Source organism: Eupeodes corollae, chromosome 2 (assembly GCF_945859685.1).
Source record: "Eupeodes corollae chromosome 2, idEupCoro1.1, whole genome shotgun sequence".
NCBI lineage: Eukaryota > Metazoa > Arthropoda > Insecta > Diptera > Syrphidae > Eupeodes > Eupeodes corollae.
In genome coordinates this window covers 131,610,742-131,629,448 of record NC_079148.1, presented here as the reverse complement: position 1 = coordinate 131,629,448, position 18,707 = coordinate 131,610,742, and the positions used below count along the sequence as shown (strand labels likewise).

The window sequence follows — 18,707 nt, the reverse complement described above, 5'->3', positions numbered from 1 at the left end:
AGAACAATACTAAAACTTTTTAAAAATTTACTTTCGAATCAAGTAGCTTTTCAAAAATTAAAATTGTTTGTCTTCAAACTTTTTGTTTCACAGAAAATATTGTTGTCGATATTCAGTAGTTTATTTACAAAAATCCAATAGCCCGTTTTGTCATAAAAAAATAAAATCTGCAAGAAATAGTGCGCAAATTTGGTACAAATTGATGTTCGGTTCTTGATATCTCTCAAATTAATTTCATTCATCCAATTTGTAAAAATTTAAGAAATGCTACTAACATTTTTAAAAATTTATTTACGACTAAAAATCTATTTAACAATTTGTTGGTAGTTTAAACAATTTTAAGAATAGTTCAACTGACAACTTTCTTTACCCAACACGAAAACCTACACACTTTAAAGCAAAACAAATCAACAGACGGGATGGGAAGTTATTATAGTGTGGGTCGTATCGCAACCTCTTTTTTTAGGTTTTTATTTGTTGTAAAAAAAACTGTCAATTCGATTTTTCTCAAAATTTCACAAGATGTTTTCGTTGCACAAATTTGTTTTGGAGATAAAATGATTTTTTATTCGTAAAATTTGTGGGGTGACAATTTTGTTTCAGTTTTTTTGATTATTAAAAAAACCGTTAGTTGAATTTTTTTCCATAAATATATTTGTTTGTTATCACTTTACAATATATAATATACAATTTAATTAAATTAAAATAATTAATTTTGGTTTACCAAAATGTTTTTTAAACTGCTATCGTAAAAAAAAAACACGGACGCAATTTTCTTGAAAGCCCTTTCTGCATATTTCTGCAATATTATCTGCATAACAAGACTTATTTGAAGTCGATATCTCTTTTGGTTTTTGAGCTATGGACGACGAAAACGTCGCCGTCGCGTGTACGAACGTACGTAAACATGCACGCACAGACATATTTTTAAAAGTGTTTTATTTAGATTCTAGGGACCTTGAAACTTCAAGAATTTTCAAAATTTTCAATTCGACAAATCGGACCTATTACAATAGCTTCCTACGAGAAGTTAAAAATATCAGTCAAAAACTAATACTCATTTTCGTATTTAATTTTTTTTTTCATAATTGACAATTATAAAGATCAGGTTTTACTGTTTTTTGAAAATGTTCACATACCCTTTATTGATAAATTACTAAGCAAAAGGGTCCCACATTTTTAATTAGTTGTTATACTCGGCTGATAAACTGTAGGTCCCCTCCATCCCTGCAATTACTCGCACACAGGAATGATTGAGAGTTGTTGCCAATAGGCCCTGATACTCTGTACATTTTTGTAATTTTTTTTTTAGTATTTACAAATTCCGAATTTTAAGAAAGTTGAAAAGATAACATTAAGTTTTTTGTACAAATTTTGTATGATCTGGCCGAAATTAGTAAAATATTATAGTTTACTGAATTTCAACACATCATATCACAAAATGTCAAAATTTCATCCTTTAGCATTGAAAAAATAGGGTGGGATGCGACCTACACTCATCCATGTCCATCGTAGATTTTTCTAAAAATTTAAAAAATATTAATAACAACATTTTGTGTGAAATACAAAATTTGAAAACAGTATAAAATATTTGTCCGTTCTCATAATAATTTTGAAAAAAAAAACAATTTCTTATTAGTTTTTATTCTTATTATAAATTTTCGAATTTTGTTAAAATAGTTGTCAATTGAATTTTCTAGCAATTAAACTTAAGTAAGCAACAGTATTTTTGTGATAAAATAAGTTTGATTTCAAAATAAGTTTTTTTCCGGACATTTTTAGTCAAACTAAATTTGTATAAATTTTTCCAGCGTTTTCTGAATGTTTATATTTCTTACAAAAATATCTCAATTCGTAAGATATAAGAACAATATCTTACACTTACCACCAAATCATGAACAGAATTAAATTATTTTGGATTAGTGTAGTATTTTTAACTTCCCATAGGAAGTTATTGTAATGGGTCCGATTTGTCAAATTGAAAATTTTGACATTTCTTGACGTTTCAAGGTCCCTAGAGTCGAAATAAAAGATTTTTAGAAAGATGTCTGTGCGTGCGTGTGTACGTACGTTTGTACGTCGTTCGCGACGTTTTTTTCGTCCTCCATAGCTCAAGAACCAGAAGAGATATCGACTTCAAATACATTTTGTTATACAGATAAAAAGGCAGAAAAATGCAGAAAGGGCTCTCAAGAATATTGCGTGGGTGGTTTTTTTACTATAGCAGTTTGAAAAAAAGGTGAACATTTTGGTTAACCCTAAATATCTTAAGAACCAAAAACGCTAGAGACTTGAAAAAAATTTTATATAATATATTGTAACATGATGCCAAACAGGTATGTTTTTTGAAAAAAATCAATATAACGGTTTTTTTTTAAAAATCAATAAAACTGAAAAAAAAAATTTGTCACCTCCAAAATTTTACGACTGAAATATGATTTCATCTCTAAAACAATTTTGTGCAACGAAGAATAATGTTTTTGGCATCTGATAAAATTTTGAGAAAAATCTAATTGACAGTATTTTTTATAAAAAATAAAATTCTAAAAAAAAACATTACTCAAAGTTCGTAAAAATTGAATATCAATTCAAATATCTTTTCAAAAACTTGAAATTTAGGCTTTAAGCTTATTTTATCTTATAAGAAATATTGTTTTCAACATTTTGAAAAATGTTGAGAAAAATCGAATTGACAGTTTTTTTTACAAAAAATATAAACCTAAAAACAAAATTCATAAAAGTTGGTAAAAATTGATTTTCGACTCGAATATCTTTTCAAAACTTTGAGATATTGGCTTTAATTTACTTTTATCTTTCAAAAAATCTTGTTGTCAACATTCAGTTAAAGTTTGAAAAAAATCGAATTGCCAGTTTTTTTACAAAAAATAAAAACCTAAAAAAAAATTATAAAAGTTGGTAAAAATTGATTTTCGACTCAAATATATTTTCAAAAGTTTTAAATATATAAAAAGTTATTTTATCTCATAAGAAATATTGTTTTCAACATTTGGTAAAATTTTTAAAAAATCGAATTGACAGTTGTTCTTACAAAAAATAAAACTCTTAAAAAAAACAATACTAAAACTTCGTAAAAATTTACTTTCGACTCAAATAGCTTTTCAAAACTTAAAAATATTGGCTTGAAACTTATTTTATTTCACAGAAAATATTGTTTTCCATATTCAGTAATTTTTATATAAAAATTCAACAGTCCGTTTTTTTCATAAAAATCAAATCTACAAAAATAGTACGCAAATTTGGTAAAAATTGATACGAGTACATATAGACAAACTTTTAAGCAAGACAAATCGACAGACGGGATGGGAAGTTATCAGTGTGGGCGCATCCCAGCCTCTTTTTTTAAATTCTTATTTTTGTACAAAAAAATAGACTGTTGGATTGTACTAAAGATTTTACAAAATATTAAAAACAAACTTATTATTCTTCGTTAAATACAATTATTTGAATTTTTTTTAAATATTTTCTGCACTTTCTGTGATATTAGCGGTATAATAAAATATATTTAACGTCTATATCTCTATTAGTAAGAACATACAAACACCCGCATATACAGACATCTCTCTAAAAATTATTAATTGAGATTCTAGGAACCTTGTTTAGCTTTCAAATCTGGCCAATTACAATAACATCCTATTGGAAGGTAATAAATTGATATTACTTGTCAAAAAGTTGTTTATCACTAGTTGTTTTATGCCATAAATCTATTTTTAAAACTTTCATCATTTGCTATTGTTCTTTTTGACGACTTTGGAAACTAACAAAATTTTAATTGAATTTGAATTAGTAGTAAGTTAGTAAAGTTTAACTACATACAGAATATGCGAAATTTGTCAACGATTTAGTTAAAAACACACGATAAAAAGATCGGTTTGCAGTTTTGAGCGATTTAAGCACTTAAATATCTTCAACTTAGAAAAGCTAACAGTACAAAATGGTCACTTTATTTTCCAAATTTATATTATAATTGAGTTTCTGACACTTCGAGTCATCAGTTCGAATCTATCGTTCGCAAGATTTAGGATTGTTTGCTTTCTTTTTTGTTTGGCCTGTCATTAATTAGACCTGTTCTGACACACCGTTTTCAATAAAAATGAGTTAGTTTTATTAGTTAGAAAAGGATTACAATTTTGTGATGTTAAAGATAAAAATTGCGAACAAGTGGGACTCTAAGGCAAACAGACAAAAGTTTTTGGTGTTTCGAAATTAAATTAAATCCAAAAATTCAAATTGAGACTAATGTTTTTATTGAAGATGTCACGTATTTTTTGCAGTTGAGAAACTATATTTTTAAAATGATTGCAAACAAGTTTCATGCTTATTAACATAAATTCAATAATTTATTTTCAGTAAAATTTCATGTTGGATCAAAAGAAGCCAGAAGTGAAGAAGTTCAATAAAAGCCATGGAAATATTTGGCTATTATATCCACGTATGGAATAACATAAAATAATATCTACACAATAATTCAGTCTTTAAAAATAAAAATAAAACATTATTTTCAGGTGAGCTTAGTCCTAAAGTTGGTCCAGCTCCAATCATATCATTTCTTCAGTACGATGAAACTTTTCATACAAACATGAGAGTATGTAAGTTGAAATTGCATCTAATATAACAACACTGAAATGAAAAACATAAATTCAATTGTTTAAATAAAAACATTTAAAAACATAATACAAATTTATAACTTATAAATTGGAACTTATTAGGAATCTCGAGAGAAGTTTTATTTTCCTTGCAAATTGTCTACTATTGTGAATTTCTCTTAAAATAAGTATATAAGCTTTTCCTTAAAGGTTTGTTTCTAATAAAATTTAATTTTGGGTAAAAATTCAAGTGTCATCCATGAACCAAATGATGTTAGGAGAGAAACTCATGAAAATAAAGTTCTATTCGTAAAAATCGTTCATAAACCTTCAATGATTTCTTCTAATTCCAGAAAACTTTCATGAAATATTCATTAAATTTGTTAGTTTCATGAATTTCTTTTTCCCAATTAGATCTCACTATAAGTCAAGTTTTCGCTTTAATACCATTAAGTGGAATCAGTGGACCTACAGCAGCATCATTACGCTACTCTTTCTGCAGTTTACGCAGCATCTATGCCAGGTTTATACTTACCCTGACTCTTTGTCATGGTGGTCTAATACTCTACTTCAACTACAAGACTGGCTTCACTTTCGATAAAATATGTAACCTTTTTTTCATTCACAATTCACATAGGAATAAATAATGAAGAAATTCCTTCCCCAGTTCCCCTAATTTGGTTTACAGTTAATCCTTTTGTCATGTATCAATTCATAAGGATCGCTCAAAAATGGCCCAAACTGATGCATCATTGGGAGACCTTTGAATTGACCACTAGCCATCGAGATCCAAGAATTCACAAACAAATGCGTCGCATCATAATTTCCACCAGTATTCTAATACCAATGTTTGCAGCTGTTGAACATTTATTTTCACTCGGAAACAACATCAATACCGCTAGGAAATGTAAAAAAGCAACAAACACATTAACGGCATACTTTAAGGGAGCATTTCCGGCATATTTTCATTTCTTCGAAGTTAACTATTTCAACGGAATCTGCGTCCAGGTTTTGAATCTCTATTCCACATTCACATGGTCTATGTCGGATAGTTTTATTGTGCTAATAAGTTTGGGACTGATAACACAATTTCGACATTTTAATGAGCATTTTGAGAAATTTCGAGGCATGGTAAGTATGTGTTACAAACTGTACATTGTTAACATTTTTGAACCAATTCAATTTTATTTTTCGTAACTAGAACCTTCCTCCGGAATTTTGGGGCAGACAAAGGCTAACGTTTACAAAACTCACCGAATTACTGGACCATGTTAACAACGATTTGGCTGTTTTAATTTTAACCTCTTTTTCTGTAAATACATTTTACATTTGTGTTCAGCTTTATGAAAGTGTTTCGTATGTAACTTACTGAATACCTTTACTTTGAAAAATAACTTTAGAAATTTTTTGTGTTTGTTTAATTAAAATTACAGCCCTGATGGTGAATCAGTAATACGACGAATTTACTTTTGGTATTCATTAATTTATTTAATTGGCAAAACTTTTATGGTCTCAATTGTGGCAACTTTCATTAACGATGAAGCAAAGAAGCCAATTAAAGTTTTGGAATCTGTGCCAGGTTCTGTATACGGATCTGAGGTAGGTACGAAACATAAAGTAATTTAAAGTAACTTTTAGTTACTTTGCTTGTCTACCTTTGTATCGCTTTGAAAAATGTTGGTGTTTTTTCGTGGCAAAGTTTTACAATACATCAGATAGTCGTAGATGTTTAATTTATTAAATAAAACAAATTTATCAAGATAAAATTAAACGAATTCAATTTGTTTTTGTTTATTTAAATGGAGGCTTCAAGATTCATGACTCAATTAACAACAGGAACAATTGCTTTGGGTGGAATGGATTTTTTTTATTTAACAAGAGCTTTTCTGATCAGTGTGAGTAATTGAGTTTTCATAAAAAAAATAATGTATATTTTTTGGGGAGTTAAGGTTTTATTTATAATTACAGATGGCTGGGACAATAGTTACGTATGAAATTATATTGATACAGCTTAAAACACAACCAGCAGTTGATTATGATCCTTGTGAGGGATAAATCAAAACATTACGGTAAGAATTGTTTTTTTTTTTTTTGTATTGAATACACGCAATATTGTAATAAATATTTAAAATTCAATAATTGATTTTATATGAGCCGCCTTATGAAATCGTGTATTGTGCATAAACTGTTTTTTTTTTTTTAAGACAAAATCTGTGAATCAGTTTTTAAGATATTTGCTTTAAAAAGTAACATAATTTGGGGTTCTAAATAAAAATGTTAAAAATAAAAAGGCAGGGCGAAAAATAACAAGTGCTATTTTATTTCTATAAAAAACTTAAGTTATTATATTTTGTTTCGAAAAAGAATAAAACCTTTTTTTAACTTCCTATAGAAATTTATTGTAATTGGTTTTAACATTTCTCGATGTTTCAAGGTCCCTAGAGTCGAAATAAAAGATTTGTAGAGAGATGTATGTGCGTGTGTACGTACGTCCGTACGTTCGCGGCGTTTTTTCGTCGTCCATATAAACGGTGATTTCTTAAGAGCTTGAGAACTTTTTAAAAAAAAAAAACGCATAAAATTTGCAAAATCTCATCGATTCTTTATTTGAAACGTTAGATTGGTCCATGACATTTACTTTTTGAAGATAATTTCATTTAAATGTTGACCGCGGCTGTCCATTCGGAAAGTCCAATTTTGGGTAACTTTTTCGAGCATTTCGGCCGGAATAGCCCGAATTTCTTCGGAAATGTTGTCTTCCAAAGCTGGAATAGTTGCTGGCTTATTTGTGTAGACTTTAGACTTGACGTAGCCCCACAAAAAATAGTCTAAAGGCGTCAAATCGCATGATCTTGGTGGCCAACTTAGCGGTCCATATCTTGAGATGAATTGTTCTCCGAAGTTTTCCCTCAAAATGGCCATAGAATCGCGAGCTGTGTGGCATGTAGCGCCATCTTGTTGAAACCACATGTCAACCAAGTTCAGTTCTTCCATTTTTGGCAACAAAAAGTTTGTTAGCATTGAACGATAGCGATCGCCATTCACCGTAACGTTGCGTCCAACAGCATCTTTGAAAAAATACGGTCCAATGATTCCACCAGCGTACAAACCACACCAAACAGTGCATTTTTCGGGATGCATGGCAGTTCTTGAACGGCTTCTGGTTGCTCTTCACTCCAAATGCGGCAATTTCGCTTATTTACGTAGCCATTCAACCAGAAATGAGCCTCATCGCTGAACAAAATTTGTCGATAAAAAAGCGGATTTTCTGCCAACTTTTCTAGGGCCCATTCACTGAAAATTCGACGTTGTGGCAGATCGTTCGGCTTCAGTTCTTGCACGAGCTGTATTTTATACGGTTTTACACCAAGATCTTTGCGTAAAATCTTCCATGTGGTCAAATAACACAAACCCAATTGCTGCGAACGGCGACGAATCGACATTTCACGGTCTTCAGCAACACTCTCAGAAACAGACGCAATATTCTCTTCTGTACGCACTGTACGCATTCGTATGGTTGGTTTAATGTCCAATAAAGTAAACTGAGTGCGAAACTTGGTCACAATCGCATTAATTGTTTGCTCACTTGGTAGATTATGTAGACCATAAATCGGACGTAAAGCGCGAAACACATTTCGAACCGAACACTGATTTTGGTAATAAAATTCAATGATTTGCAAGCGTTGCTCGTTAGTAAGTCTATTCATGATGAAATGTCAAAGCATACTGAGCATCTTTCTCTTTGACACCATGTCTGAAATCCCGCGTGATCTGTCAAATACTAATGCATGAAAATCCTAACCTCAAAAAAATCACCATTTATAATGCCTTCAAAAAAAATTTACTAAATAGATACAGGGCTCCTAATAAAAATTCCATGGTCGGTTTTTTTGCCATAGCAATTTAAAAAAAAAGGTGAACATTTTGGTCAACCCTAAATATCTCATGAACCAAAAACGCTAGAGACTCGAATTAAATTTTATATAATATATTGTAGCGTGATACCAAATAATTATAATTTCTGACAAAAATACAATTAACTTTTTTTTTATAAATCAAAACAACTAAAAACAAAAATTTGTCCCCTCGAAAATGAAAACTAAATGATTTGATCTTCAAAACAACTTTGGTAAACGAAAAATAACGATTTTGACAACTCGTAAGATTTTGAGAAAAATCAAATTGACAGTTTTTTTTACAAAAAATAATAACCTAAACAAAAACATTAATAAAAGTTGGTAAAAATTGATTTTCGACTCAAATATCTTTTCAAAACTTTGAAATTTGGGCTTTAAACTACTTTTATCTTTTCAACATTCGGTAAAATTTTTAAAAACATCAAATTGACAGTTTTTTTACTTAAAACAAAATTTAACAAAAGTTGTTAAAAATTGATTTTCGACTCAAATAGCTGTTCAAAAATTTAAAATATTGTCTTCAAACTGTAGTTTTTTTTTATTAAGTCTAACAGTCCGTTTTTTATAAAAAAATAAAATCTACACGAAATAGTACGCAAATTTTTTAAAAATTGATATTCGGTTCTTAATTTATAAAAATTAAGAAATATTACTTAAATTGGTAAAAATTTGTTTTCGACTAAAATTCTATTTAAAAAAACTAAATTTTCAAACTAAACTATTTCTTTATATGAAAAATATTGTTGTTAATTTTTAAATTTTTGAGAATAACCCAACACTACAAACTTTTAAGTAAGAAAAATCGACAGACGGGATGGGAAGTTATCAGTGTGGGTCACATCCCATCCCCTTTTTTTATCATTTTTTTTTTGTATAATTAATTCAATTTTTTAGAAAGCTGGTGTCCAGTTTTTTTGTGTTTGGTTTGACATTTGAATATCGTAAAAAAATGGAGTTTTTGAGATGATTTCTTTTTTGAAAATAAAGTTACTATTTTTGTTTAAATTCAAAAATAAAATTAGTCGTTTTTCAAAAATAAAAATTTTAACTAGTTCCTTAGTTTTTTAAACCAAATAAAGATTCTGGAGGAATACAAACATTTTTTTAATCAAGTTAAGAAATAAAAATGAAAGAACATTTCATAAAAATCGATCTTTTCGTTATTAAGAAAATTGGATTTCTAAATTTTTGCCCAATTTCTATAGAGACTGGCTGTTATTTCTAGAGTAGACCTTTGAACTTAATCAACCAATTGACTTTTTTGCCATGTTATTGATTCAAATGAAAATCACCAATTCGATATATTTTTTTCGAAAAAGTTTATACATTGTCACATACGAGTGAGTATTTAATATTATAAAATTATAAATGAAATTATCTAAAGGTGAGGCTTTCATAAAGTTTCTTAAATCAAACTTCCTAAATATTGTAATCTCGCATATTGAGATTTCGACGCAATGAAAAAACTTAAAAAGTATAAAACTGAAATAACAAAAAAAAGGCGTTGGATTTTTTGAAAAAAAAAACAAACTTTTCTCAAAATTTTAGGCATTTTAATTTAATTTTAGAAATTAATTGAAGCCTGGGTTATTTAATCTTTCCACTTTTTAAACAGTCTTTCAATTGAGACTTGATAATTGATACTGAACTTGTAACTTAAATGATCCTTGTAAATAACAGAATAATGATCTTTATAAACCAACTAGAGGTCTTGGGTTTGATCTCTGCCTATGCCATCTAAGGTCTTTTCACGGGTACGGCCTCTAGCGAAGAATTGACAAATTCTCCAAGAGTAACTCTTGCAATGAAAAAGTGCTTTCTCAAATAAGCCGTTCGGATTCGGCATATAAACTGTAGGTCCCCTCCATTTCTGACAACATTACTCGCACACAGGAATTATCGAGAGTTGTAAGTAACTAGGCCCTAGGTCTCAACAGACTGTTGCACCGCTCTATTTATTTAGCTTTTTTACCCGGCTTCACTCGGGAGGTATTCAACTATTATATACACAAAGAATGAGGATGAAAAAACTACTATTTTCTTATATTGCACCTTTTTAACTTCCCATAGGAAGTTATTGTAATGGGTCCGATTTGTCAAATTGAAAATTTTGACATTTCTCGACGTTTCAAGGTCCCTAGAGTCGAAATAAAAGATTTTTAGAAAGATGTCTGTGCGTGCGTGTGTACGTACGTTTGTACGTCCGTACGTTCGCGACGTTTTTTTCGTTCTCCATAGATCAAGAACCAGAAGAGATATCGACTTCAAATAAATTTTGTTATACAGATAATAAGTCAGAAAGATGCAGAAAGGGCTCTCAACAAAATTGCGTGGGTGGTTTTTTTACCATAGCAGCTTCAAAAAAAGGTGAACATTTTGGTTAACCTTAAATATCTTACGAACCAAAAACGCTACAGACTTGAATTAAATTGTATATAATATATTGTAACGTGATACCAAACAGGTATATTTTTTTTTTTAAAATCAATATAACGGTTTTTTATAAATCAATAAAACTGAAAAAAAAAATTGTCACCTCCCAAATTTTACGACTGAAATATGATTTCATCTCTAAAACAATTTTGTGCAACGAAGAATAATGTTTTTGACATCTGATAAAATTTTGAAAAAATCGAATTGACAGTTTTTGTACAAAAAATTAAAAACCAAAAAAAAATTAACAAAAGTTCGTAAAAAATGATTTTCGACTCAAATATCTTTTAAAAACTTTGAGATAATAGGTTCTAACTAATTTTTTTTATAAGAAATATTGTTTTCAACATTAGGACAAATTTTGAGAAAAATCGAATTGACAGTTTTCTTAAAAAAAATAAAAACCTGAAAAAAAAATGTATAAAAGTTGGTAAAAATTGATTTTCGACTCAAATATCTCTTCAAAAATTTTAAATATTGGCTTCAAACTAATTTTATCTTATAAGAAAATTTTTAAAAAATTCGAATTAATAGTTTTTTTACAAAAAAATAAAACTCTAAAAAAAAACAATACTAAAACTTGGTAAAAATTTACTTTCGGCTCAAATAGCTTTTCAAAAATTTAAAATATTGGCTTCAAACTTATTTTATTTCAGAGAAAAGATTGTTTTCAATATTCAGTAATTTTTATATAAAAATCCAACAGTCCGTTTTTTTTTTCATTAAAAATAAAATCTACAAAAAATAGTGCGCACAAATTTGGTAAAAATACATATAGACAAACTTTTAAGCAAGACAAAACGACAGACGGGATGGGAAGTTATCAGTGTGGATCGCATCCCAGCCTCTTTTTTTTTTGTTAATTTATATATTATTTCTGTACATATTTCTATTACGGTTGTTATACTTCTTTGTAAACAATATTGTTTGTTCTTTGGTGAGGCGCATACACATATAGATTTTTTTTCCGAGCTGACACGGGAGCAAGCAACATAAAATTGTCCGTGGGTAAAATAGGGATTTGTGATGTCAAGGCCTGCCACCTTCATTGTCTGTCCCTGTGCCTTATTGATAGACATAGCAAAACAAAGCTTTATTTGAAATTGTACTCGTTTAAATTTGAACGGATATTCCTTAGTAATCATTGGTATCTTGGGAATGAAAACGACTTGACATTGGGCTGGGCCGGAAAGAATTTTAGCTTTAATCACGGTTCTCTGCATATTTACTATCCGTAATCTAGTACCATTGCATTATTTCAGTGCATTTAAATTCCTCATAAGTATTATTGGAGCCCTAATGTCCTGATGTATTAAAAGAATTCAAAAATTCAATTGGAATATCTATAGCATTATCTTGATCAATCAGATTATCAATAGAAAAATAAGTTTGTTGATGGGCCTGAAACATTGAAAGAATTTTATTATTTATACTTGTAACAGAATCGTTCTTATGTGCTAAAATCGCTCCTTCGTGGAACCAATCATCCGTTTTCTCTGAAATTTGGGCGACTTGCAGGTCAACATTGGCTACTAATTCGTCTTGTCCTGTGACGCTAGTTGAAAATGTTGGTTCTATTAATACTTCCTAAAGAGTTCTTGAAAATTGTGCTGCATTATTGTCACCACCGAAATGTACGCACGTATTTGTGGTCAATCTTAAAAGTTTGACCAGAAGCCCACAGAAACGACGATTTTAGGCAAGCATTTATTTCATCGCTTTTTGTACCTCTTGGAACAACTGCCAATGTTTGCCGAAAATCACCATCGAACAGTATCACAACACCTCCCATTGGACGTTCAGCAGCTCTTAAATCTCTCAGTTTACGATCCCTAGCTTCAGGCCCTCCCACACAATACACGTCGTTTCTTTAAGCACTTTAGCTAGTGCGCTTTGTTTCGAGATACTACAAAATGGACGCTCTTAGCTTTTCAAATCTAAAGGCAATTTGAAAGTTGCGTGAGCTGTTTTTCCATTCTGTATAGTAATTCTCTGTCAGTATTTATGACTATCGATTTTCACCGTTGTACTTCGCTCACCGAATCACCCATGATATATATTTGTAAAAATGTCGGTTCGTCATGGTTGTTTGGTAAAAGAGATCCAGCTTAATGATAGACTTGACACTGAACTTTAAATGTAGACTTAAAATCTCCATGTCTGATTTAATTGGCACCGAATGACGTCATTTGGAAAGCAGAATTGTAAACACAAACCATTTTAAAAAGATGTTTAGAATCTTGATGAGAATGATTGAAAAGACGTTTTAATGGTTCCGGTGGATCAGCAATTTCTGCCAATAAAACTTTTCGTCCTGAACAGCAGAGACCTGGTGGTTCTTTAGGCTATTTGAATGCACGACAGAAATTGCACTTGGTATTCACATTTAATATCGAAACGTAAGATCAGTGAGTCAGTGATATTTGGACTTTATATGTATAGATAACAAATTATTGACTAACATTATTGGAACTTATTTATGCCTAAAACCTGCTCCGTGATATCCTCTTTCATTACAAAAAAAACTGCATGACAATTGGATAAGAAGTTTCGAAGCCAAACCGTAACTTAAATAACTCCTTAAAAAATGTTACACCTGAACAGTAAGATTTATACCTCCAATTTATCTTCCTGATAAAAATAGTATACACCTAACTAGAACACAATAGGCACAAAATAACCTGTCATAAGTTTTCACATTTCAATGTAAATAAAGATTTACCTACTTCTTAAATCACAACATCATTTTTTTTAGTATGTCAGAAAACAAAACTTATATACGAACTTGTAACCATAAAAAGAGGGTGTTATCCTTTTTTGGCACTTTCACAAAAGATTGTTTTTGTTCAGCCTTTTAACATGCATAAGCGTTTAATTATGCGTGTAGTAAAATTATAAGTTATCATAAGGGGTAGGGCATAACATGACAATTAGGTAATAATAAAACAGTTCATGCAGACACCTACTCCTGAATGTATCTGGTTAAAAGGTGAAACACGTTTTATGAATAAAAAGAGGCCTTCCACATTTATCATGCTAAAAAGGAATTTCAGTTTTGGAAATATGATTAAGTTTAATAGTGTCTCCTCAGTTGTAGTTCATTTAATTCGGGTGAAGGTTTTTCTTAATAGAAAAATAAGGGATTTTCTTCTTTTTTGTTTTTCTTGAGTAAATTATGTCCGTGGATAAATTTTTTCAAACAAAAAAGAAGAACGGAAATGGACATATTTGGTTGGTGTATCCTCGTAAGTTAATTTTAACATAACTTTAAATTAGAAACAAATCAAACAAAGGTTTCAGTTCTGTCAAAAAAGGCATTGCTGTAAAGTTTGATTCCTTCGGTGAAAAAACCATCAACTTACTTAAAAAGAAACTCAAATGAATTTCAAAATTCTGGTAAATATTGGAATTCATTTTAAATATTAGAATGATTTCAGTGTAAGAAAAGGGCTTTTGAGCTCATGAAACCAACATAAAAGATTTAACTTTCAAATACCAAGAACTCAGATTTCTTTTAATGTCAATTTTGAAAAAGGTGTTAAAATTGCTTTCGAGCACATTCCATGCACATAATGTTTTCTTATTTGCAATCAAAAAAACTTGTATTTTCTTATGTTCAAACACTCTTGGAAATTGTGTGTACTCTTTTTTTTCAAAATGGAAAAGCTGTATTTATTCATTTTTAATAATAATAATAATTGGGTGGCTCAACACAACAGTACCCTGAGAACTAGTGCCTAGTGACTCACAACTTTCAACCATTCCTGTGTTCGAGTAATGTTGTCAGGAATTGAGATGACCTACTGCCGAGCAGCTAATTTAAAAAATCACTTTTCATGACTAGAATTACTCTTGGAGAATTTGTCAATTCCTCGCAAGTCCAACGCACAATCCATCATGCCACCGGTACTACATACATTGTATACATCGAAGCTTTTTAACGGCAACAATCCGAAAATATAAAAGGTCTGCATTTTCTTCATGGAAGAAGCAGTTTTTTTTCGAGTTCCGCTCCGATACCAAAATTTAACCAAAGAGAATGTCATAACCTTATTGCAAGTATCAGAAATCCATTGATTGGTTATAAATCTTCAAAAATCCATTAAATAAGAAATGATGCACCACTTATTATATATTCTCCGGTTATTCACAACAGTCTATATAATTCGATATTATCAAATGTGTGCTTTTGAATTACCAGTTAATAGTTTGCATTCACTACAAGGCTTTCAATCTCTTTTTCAAATGTGAAATAAAATCTGTTACTTTCTTTATCAACAAAATTTACTAACAGAGTAAGGGTTCAGCAGTTATCAAGTCTTTTGTGATAGTCTTCTACGTTTGTCCGCATTTTTGAACCCATTGATTAAGTAAAAAAAGAGGCTGGGATGCGACCCACACTGATAACTTTCCCATCCCGTCTGTCGAATTGCCTTGCTTAAAAGTTTGGATATATGTACTCGTATCAATTTTTACCAAAATTGCGTACTATTTTTTGTAGATTTCATTTTTTATGAAAAAACGGACTGTTGGATTTTTATATAAAAATTACTGAATATCGAAAACAATATTTTCTGTGAAATAAAATAAGTTTCAAGCTAATATTTCAAATTTTTGAAAAGCTATTTGAGTCGAAAGTAAATTTTTACCAACTTTATAAATTTTTTTTAGGTTTTTATTTTTTGTAAAAAACTGTCAATTCGATTTTTCTCAAAATTGTATTGAATGTTGAAAACAATATTTTTTATTAGATAAAATTACTTTTTATATATTTAAAACTTTTGAAAAGATATTTGAGTCGAAAATCAATTTTTACCAACTTTTATAAATTTTTTTTAGGTTTTTATTTTTTGTAAAAAAAACTGTCAATTCGATTTTTTTCAAACTTTAATTGTATGTTGACAACAAGATTTTTTGAAAGATAAAAGTAAATTAAAGCCAATATCTTAAAGTTTTGAAAAGATATTGAGTCGAAAATCAATTTTTACCAACTTTTATAAATTTTTGTTTAGGTTTTTATTTACCGTAAAAAAACTGTCAATTCGAATTTTTTCAAACTTTAATTGTATGTTGACAACAAGATTTTTTGAAAGATAAAAGTAAATTAAAGCCAATATCTCAAAGTTTTGAAAAGATATTCGAGTCGAAAATCAATTTTTACCAACTTTTATGAATTTTGTTTTTAGGTTTTTATTTTTTGTAAAAAAAACTGTCAATTCGATTTTTCTCAACAAATGTTGAAAACAATATTTCTTATAAGATAAAATAAGCTTAAAGCCTAAATTTCAAGTTTTTGAAAAGATATTTGAATTGATATTCAATTTTTACGAACTTTGAGTAATGTTTTTTTTAGAATTTTATTTTTTATAAAAAAAACTGTCAATTAGATTTTTCTCAAAATTTTATCAGATGCCAAAAATATTATTCTTCGTTGCACAAAATTGTTTTAGAGATGAAATCATATTTCAGTCGTAAAATTTTGGAGGTGACAAATTTTTTTTTTCAGTTTTATTGATTTTTTAAAAAAACCGTTGTATTCATTTTTTTCAAAAAATACACCTGTTTGGTATCATGTTACAATATATTATATAAAACTTAATTCAAGTCTCTAGCGTTTTTGGTTCGTAAGATATTTAGGGTTAACCAAAATTTTCAGCTTTTTTTTCAAACTGCTATGGTAAAAAAACTACCCACGCAATTTTCTTGAGAGCCCTTTCTGCATCTTTCTGCCTTATTATCTGTATAACAAAATTTATTTGAAGTCGATATCTCTTCTGGTTCTTAAGATATGGACGACGAAAAAACATCTTTCTAAAAATAGGACCTAGAAACTTCGAGAAATGTCAAAATTTTCAATTCAACAAATCGGACCCATTACAAAAACTTCCTATGGGAAGTTAATAAATAACAAGTAGTGAAACATTACCTGAATGAAATTGTTTCCAGACTTTTTTCCAATGTCCAACCTTTATAATTTTTTAATCAAACAAATTAATCGCAAAGATTAATCATCTCTACAATCGTAAGAATATCAAAAACTTATGCTAGCAGAATTTTCAACTCAAGCATTAAGGACACGAGTCTGTTCTCAAGTAAAATTTATTCTAAAACCCATAAAAAGTTTTTATCTTCTGAAAAAGATACCTAGAGAGGATTAGCTGTATAAATCTAATTAGCCACATCAGAAATCAATTATCCACTCAACCAAGAATAATTCTAAACCACAACAAAATTAACCTCTTTCCATTTAACTAATTTATAAATTCATAAAATCTTGTTTCTTTTCTTTGCTTATGTACAAACAGATGAATTTAAATCGAAAGTCTCACCTCAGCTTGATGCCCCATCACACAGTTACGAAGGCACCTTTCACCGCAACATTAAACTCTGTAAGTTCTCTTCACTTCACCAATTATATTACAGCTTATAACCAAAAACCATTTAACTTACGATAACGATATCGATATTAAAACACACAATAATTTCCTTTCTCCATCTCAATCCCAATCTCCATTTCCTCCTTCTCCGTTTTCAATTCCGCACACGAAAAATCCTAAATCCAAAATCGAAAATCCTTATAATTTGTATACGAACACCAACTACAAGTCCTCACAATAGGTCAAGTATTTGCTTTAATGCCAATAAATGGAATTAGTGGCTTACAAGCGGTATCCTTGAAGTTCTCATTTTGCACATTTCGAATGTTGTATACGGTCGTTATAATGACAGCCTCAATTATAGTCGGAATAACAACCTTTTACTGGACGATTCTGCGTGAATTGAAATTTGATAACATCGGTAAGTTGAGTACTACGTTGCATGAGTATGTCTCCTGTATAAGAAAAGCAACAACAAAAAAAAACTTAACTGAACTCCTTAATGGAATTTATTTATTCCCTTGGCTAAAAGCAAGTGGTTTTGTATTTCGTATTTCGTTTTTGAATGGGTTAACGATGGTGATGGTGCTGATGATGATGATGATGCTGATGATAATGGTGATGGTGAGCAGTTTCAATAATTTGGTTTGTCGTCAATCCAATTGCAATGGGCCAGAACATCTATGTCTGCTATAAATGGCCAGCATTGATGATGTACTGGGAGGCGGTGGAGTTGGACTACACCATTCGGGATGAGAAAACTCATTTAATGTTCCGCAGATTGATTCTTATAGCGACTATAGGTGTTTCGGTGATGGCTGGGGTTGAACATTTCTTATCGCTGGCCAACAATGTCAATTCGACTTTGTCGTGCAATAACCAAACCACAGCAGACCGAGTGAACATCTATTTTCGACACGCTTTTCCGGCGTTTTCGGAATTCTTCGGCATGAACTACTTTAGTGGAATATGCATGCAGGTGTTGAATTTGATTTGCACATTCACATGGAACTTCACCGATAATTTCGTCTTGATTGTGAGCTTGGGCCTGATAACACAGTTTCGACATTTTAACATCCAATTTGACAAGTATAAGGGAATGGTAAGTTTATTGAGTCCCATTTATGCCATAAGACTCTTAATGAAGTTCTAATTTGTTTGTGATTTAGTGTCTACCAGATGATTTTTGGGGTAAACAAAGGACCTACTACAATAAACTTGTCAATTTGATTGATTACGTTAATAAGGATTTAGCTGGGATTATATTAATTTCATATACAAATAATTTATTTTATATTTGCTTGCAATTATTTCACAGTGTTACGTAAGTTAATTTTATTCAATACATTTTTGAGTTTTTTTTGTTGTTTATTATT

At 29.9% G+C, this 18,707-nt stretch overlaps 2 protein-coding genes across 2 annotated transcripts in view; one reads left to right on the top strand and one right to left on the bottom strand.

Annotated features, from left to right (window-relative positions):
• The window catches only part of LOC129944288 (gustatory receptor for sugar taste 64e-like), a 28,782-nt gene extending 11,203 nt beyond the window's left edge, over positions 1 to 17,579 (bottom strand). Inside the window, exon 1 of the mRNA XM_056053634.1 lies at positions 17,284 to 17,579. The gene's annotated coding sequence lies outside the window, so the exon portion shown is untranslated. The remainder of the gene's footprint in view (positions 1 to 17,283) is intronic.
• The window catches only part of LOC129944290 (uncharacterized), a 38,500-nt gene that overhangs the window by 15,265 nt on the left and 4,528 nt on the right, over positions 1 to 18,707 (top strand). The window contains 13 exon segments of the mRNA XM_056053636.1: positions 4,369 to 4,450; positions 4,524 to 4,607; positions 5,019 to 5,210; positions 5,272 to 5,735; positions 5,806 to 5,960; positions 6,038 to 6,203; positions 6,410 to 6,499; positions 6,573 to 6,637; positions 6,639 to 6,673; positions 17,260 to 17,343; positions 17,573 to 17,752; positions 17,964 to 18,433; positions 18,501 to 18,655. Of these exon segments, the coding sequence (XP_055909611.1) occupies positions 4,378 to 4,450; positions 4,524 to 4,607; positions 5,019 to 5,210; positions 5,272 to 5,735; positions 5,806 to 5,960; positions 6,038 to 6,203; positions 6,410 to 6,499; positions 6,573 to 6,637; positions 6,639 to 6,673; positions 17,260 to 17,343; positions 17,573 to 17,752; positions 17,964 to 18,433; positions 18,501 to 18,655 (2,213 nt within the window). The 5' untranslated portion in view covers positions 4,369 to 4,377.